This window comes from Benincasa hispida, unplaced genomic scaffold (assembly GCF_027475165.1).
Source record: "Benincasa hispida cultivar pf3 unplaced genomic scaffold, pf3_genome.v1.1 HicScf1280, whole genome shotgun sequence".
Classification (NCBI taxonomy): domain Eukaryota; kingdom Viridiplantae; phylum Streptophyta; class Magnoliopsida; order Cucurbitales; family Cucurbitaceae; genus Benincasa; species Benincasa hispida.
Window position 1 is genome coordinate 53,282 of NW_028325610.1, and position 5,658 is coordinate 58,939.

The following is a 5,658-nucleotide window of genomic DNA, read 5'->3' on the forward strand; positions in this document are numbered from 1 at the left end:
AAATTATTTTTTCTTTTAGGAAATTATCAAATTTATTTTCTATCAGAATGATTTCTTGAATTGCATGGAGAATTTTGTCCTATGTAGTTTTTATAGTCTTGAACTATTTTTATTTGTAAGCTAAAACTTAAAAAAAAAAGAAAAAGAATTGGAATTTCGGCTTAATTATCTTTTTAAACGCATTAAATTAATATGGATATAATTATCCAATTAACGGCCTAAACATCTTATTATTCCTAATATAGTCTTAATTCAACCACATACGGATTTTGAATAGGAAGAGGATTTCTAATTACTTAGGGAAATATTTAGAGTATATATTCTCCCATACATCACATCTTTTTTCACATTCAGTCAGTCTCTTTTCTCTCCATAAATCATACTAACTAAGTTCTTCTACTTTTCGATTTTTTCTCTCTAGTCTCAACTAGTAAGATGGCTGGCGGTGGTTTCCAGCTAAGTCGTAATGAAGGAGATGGGATAAAGAACTATCAAGGAGAGCTCACTTGTTACGTGTTGATAACTTGCATTGTTGCTGTCATGGGCGGGCTAAGCATTGGTTATGACATCGGTATCTCCGGTAATTATTTACCTCCAAATTCCTTTTACTTTTCTCTCTTTGTTTGTTCTCTCTTCCCCTTACTGTCTTCACTCACTCAATTTTTTATTTTTTGCTTTTGTCAATCAGGTGGTGTCACCTCCATGGCTCCCTTTTTGCAAGAATTTTTTCCATTTGTTTATCAGAAAGAAGCTCTGAACACTTCTACCAATCAATATTGCAAGTTTGATAGTCTTACTCTTACTATGTTCACTTCTTCTCTTTATTTGGCTGCTCTTATGACCTCCTTTGTAGCCTCTTGGGTGACCAAAACCTTTGGTCGTAAGAAATCCATGCTTCTTGGAAGCTTTGTGTTTTTAGTTGGTGCTATCGTTAATGCGGCAGCTATAAACATAGCCATGCTCATCATTGGCCGTATTTGTTTGGGTATTGGAGTTGGATTTTCACTTCAATCTATTCCACTTTATGTTTCAGAGATGGCCCCATCTAAATATCGAGGTTCCCTCAATGTTGTTTTTCAACTTTCTATTACAATTGGTATTCTAGTGGCTAATTTTGTCAACTATGGTACTGCTAATATTCATGGTGGATGGGGATGGCGAGTAAGTTCTGGTGGTGCAGCTGTGCCTGCATTGTAGAGAGGCGAAGTAGAGAACCTATTACTTCATTGCATAGTTCTGGTGGTGCAACTATCTCAGCTCTATTCCTTCCTGACACTCCAAACTCAATGTTGGAGAGAGGCGAAGTAGAGAAGGCAAAGACCATGCTCCAACGCATTCGTGGTGTGTCCAAGAAAGATGTAGAAGTAGAATTTCAAGATATTGTGGCGGCGAGTATGGCTGCCAAAGCAGTGAAGCATCCATGGAGGAATTTGAGAGAGAGACAAAATAGGCCACCGTTGGTAATGTCCATTTTAATTCCACTTTTCCAGCAATTGACTGGTATCAATGTGGTCATGTTCTATGCTCCTATGTTGTTCAAGACCATTGGTTTTGGAGACAATGCTTCTCTTCTTTCATCTGTCATTACTGGTGGTATTAATGCTCTGGCGACTTTTGTATCTGTTTATGGCACCGATAAGTGGGGAAGGAGGATCCTTTTCTTACTTGGTGGAATCATCATGTTCGTTTTTCAGGTGAGTACATTCTTTCTTTAGCTTCTTTAAAGTTTTCTTTAATTATTAAACTAATGAATGTTATTTCTTTTTTTTTTTCAAAAGCATTTTCTTTATTGATTGTACTGATTCTAATAAAATTGTATTTGTAGGTTTTAGTGGCTGTGTTTATTGCTTGGAAATTTGGAGTTTTTGGTGAGGTTGCTTATCTACCCAAGTGGTATGTGGGTGTCGTGGTATTGTTCATATGTGTTTATGTTCAAGCCTTTGCATGGTCTTGGGGACCTCTGGGATGGTTGGTTCCAAGTGAAATTTTCCCACATGAAATCCAATCAGCTGCTCAAAGTGTAACAGTCTCAGTGAACATGTTCTTTACCTTTTTGATTGCTCAAATCTTTCTCACCATGCTCTGCCATATGAAATTTGGGTTGTTCTTCTTCTTTGCATTTTTTGTGGCGTTGATGACTCTATTCATCTATTTCTTCTTGCCGGAGACAAAAGGTATTCCAATTGAAGACATGTCATGTCTTTGGAGACAACATTGGTTTTGGAGTAGATATATGCCTCAAGAATGTGCCAAAGTCCGTCCCCAAGTTTAGGATTTGAAGTCCAAACCATTATAACTTGCACTAGTTTTTTCCTTCTATAGTCTTTGTATTTGTCCATGTTAGCTTTTTCTTTCTTTTTTTTTTTTTTTTTTTGTTATTTCCAAACTTTTACTCTTTTATATGGTTTTATTCTCATGGAATAAAAATTCTCTTCCAATTTTAATTCCCGTTTTTTCTATTTTTAATGCCACCCTAAGTTTATGGTGTTTTTCAACGGTTGAATAACATAATGCTTAGAAGTAAATTCAAAAACTATTTTGCTCTATAAATTCTCAAATAGACTATTCAAAATATTTTCTCTCAACAATTGTTTCTTTTTAAATAAAAATAAACTTGGCAGATTGAATAAGACGAAATACAGTAATTTTTTTTAAAATTTTTTGAATAAATCAAATTCATCCAAATATCTTCGATATTGATATCAAATTTATACAAATTGATTGAGTTAATTAATTAATTAAAAAAAGAAATGATTAATCCAATCACTGAAGACAAGGAAATATCAAGAGAAATTCAAATATAAAAAGGAGCTAAAAGAGGGGGGAAAATAAAGAGAAAAAAAATCTGTTTAGTTCTGTTTAAAATTTGAATATAGAAAAAGGATAAAATCCAATCTATAACAATATATAATGCTACTATTTTTTAAAAACAGTTTGCTTTTTACTAGTTTACATTTTGTGAAATATTTTATTTACATGATACACCACCTGAAATTAATGGTAGAAATAATTAAATATTAAATAGTTATAGGTTAGAAACCCAAATTTAAAATATTGATGTTGATGAAATATCGACATCTTTATTTTATGAAAATGTTGTTGAAAATCTACACTGGAAAAAACATTTGGTTTTTCCTTTTGTTTTTTTCAATAGAGGGTTGTAAGGATATTTTAGATCATTTCACATATAAATCATTAAATAACCTAAATTTTTAAGAAAGAAAAAACATTCAAATTAAAACATAATAAAAAATTAGTTTTTTTTTAAAATAATTTCTTCTAAGATGGTTAAACATGAGAATTTAAAATCCTAAAAGATTTGATCTTTTTACGTTTTTTATTTTATTTTGTGAAATTTTATTTTAATTTAATATAAATAAATATAATATTTTAAAATTTTAAAAGATTTTATTTTTAACGTGATTATATATATTATTTTTCTCTCTATACATATAGTCTTTTTGTCTCATCAATTTTTTAAGATTTTTAAAAATATAAAATATCCTGAGATTTGATATTATTAACGTAATTTATATCATTCAAAAAACCCATACATGTGAAAATTAATATCCATATTTGAATGGTTTAAATTTATATTATCTCTAATATTTGATTTAATTAAAAGAACTCATACATGAAAATAAATGAAAACCCATATATGGTATAATTTTGTATTAAAATCATTAAAAAAATGTATATTAAATATGTTAAAATTTTGGCTATCTCTAATATTTGATTAATATTTGATTTAGGATCCAAAATTTATCCTTAAGAAAAAATCATACACATTAAAAGTAGGATTTTTTTAAAGAAAGTAAAATCTAATATTCACACTAAAAGAAGGAAAAAAAATATCCCCTATTTTTGTGCATACACGTTAAAAGTAGGTATTTTTTTTTTTAAAAAAAAAAAAATCTCTCCTATTTTTGTGCATACATGTAAAAAAAATTGATTATTTCGAATATTTGATTTATATCATTAAAAGCCTCATTCAATATCATTAAAAGCCTCATTCAAGATGAACAACATATTTGATTCCTTTAAAAGTTTGTTATAAAAAAAATATCACTCATGCTGAAAAATTAAAATCTATAGGATTAAATTTTGTTTATCTCTAATATTTGATTGAAGATCCAAAATTTAACATTAAAAAAATAACCATTCATGTAAAAAAAAATAAGGGATTTCTTAAAAAAAAACATTTTAGAAAATTAATCTCTACTACAGGAATCCTTTTTTTTTTTTTTTTTAAAGAAAAATCATATTTTATATATATATAAAAAAAACCCTGTTATTATCTATTAATATAATTTGATTGGTTTACAAAAATAGAAAAATAAGGAAAAATATTTACACAAATAGAATTTAATTATTTTCTCCTTCTCTATCTTCTGGCTTTTACTTCTTCCTCTTCTCCTCCTTCTTCTTCTTCGATTTTAATTCTTCTTCTCCTTCTTCTATATTTATAATTTCATTGCTAGTTCAAAAATATTAATTAGTTCAACTTCAATCATAAATCTTCTTCTTCGCTATACATATTTTTGTTGTTGGTTCAAAAATGTTAATTAGAATGACATTGTTAGCCAATGGAAGACCAAATTATAGACCAGGTGTGTAACGACGGATCCTTACATATTATGGTCCAACCGCTACGACATGCATGCTATGAGATGAGTTTTGGTAAAAATCTTAAGAGAACATATCTAAGTTTTTATTAATTAGGTAGAAAACTATATAAAAAGTTTATTTTACAAAACACCAGGATCCATAAAACACTAGCATAGTGATACAAAAATGCATATGCCTATAATAGTGAGTTTGATGGTTAGCACGTCTAGTTCTACTACACCTACAAAGTCTGTAAAAATAGGATGAGTATATAATATACCCAGTAAGTAGTTCTGCACAATCACATGCAATATGTCCTGAAAATATATGGTTGGGATCGAAAACATATAATAACATGTGGTGGTCAGTTATGCTTCTAACGTAAATTTCTCCGCTCTGATAGGAAGATGAGGACTTAGGCGAAAACTAACCCATCTGATGATTAGCGGGTTATGCAGTCAGTAGGGCCAGAGTCGCATCCAACATCAACCATTAACATAATTGTAAGTTTGGACTAAAGAGGTACAACCATACATACCCTGTTAGTCCCTAGCACAACCATACATACCCTGTTAGTCCCTAGCACAAACTTGACATAGAATTGGGTCTAGAGGGGTGCAACCAGCTAGCCCTAGAATAATCTTGACATAGAATTGGGTCTAAAGGGGTGCAACCATACATGCCCTGCTAGTCCTAGAAGCATAACCTTTATCTAATTAAAATTTAATCTTATGAACAAACATAATGCATGGATCCCTTGTCGATAAACGTATTTTAAACATGTAATCCAACATAACAATAACATAATTATGCAACATATTAAAGGTATACTATCATGAAACACTAGTGAGATAACTACTTACCTTGACTACAATCCTAGTTATTCCTTATGGTTTAATCAGTAGACTTTCCCTCTTAAATCAGAAGGAAATTTGGGCAGCACTTCCCTCGCGTTTCCTCCTTCAACTAACAGAATTATTTCACCATTTTCACACGATTTTTACTACTGAATTTTGTTTGAGAATGAGTTTAACTTCCAGCCCAAAGCCT

At 30.3% G+C, this 5,658-nt stretch overlaps 1 protein-coding gene across 1 annotated transcript; it reads left to right on the top strand.

Annotated features, from left to right (window-relative positions):
* Positions 1–395: 395 nt before the first annotated feature.
* LOC120079875 (sugar transport protein 12-like) lies at positions 396–2,282 on the top strand. The gene is made up of 4 exons (XM_090309068.1): positions 396–580; positions 689–1,193; positions 1,235–1,694; positions 1,826–2,282. The coding sequence occupies exons 1-4, from the start codon at positions 436–438 to the stop codon at positions 2,270–2,272; spliced, it is 1,557 nt and encodes a 518-aa protein (XP_090165194.1). The 5' UTR covers positions 396–435; the 3' UTR covers positions 2,273–2,282.
* The last annotated feature ends 3,376 nt before the right edge of the window (positions 2,283–5,658 follow it).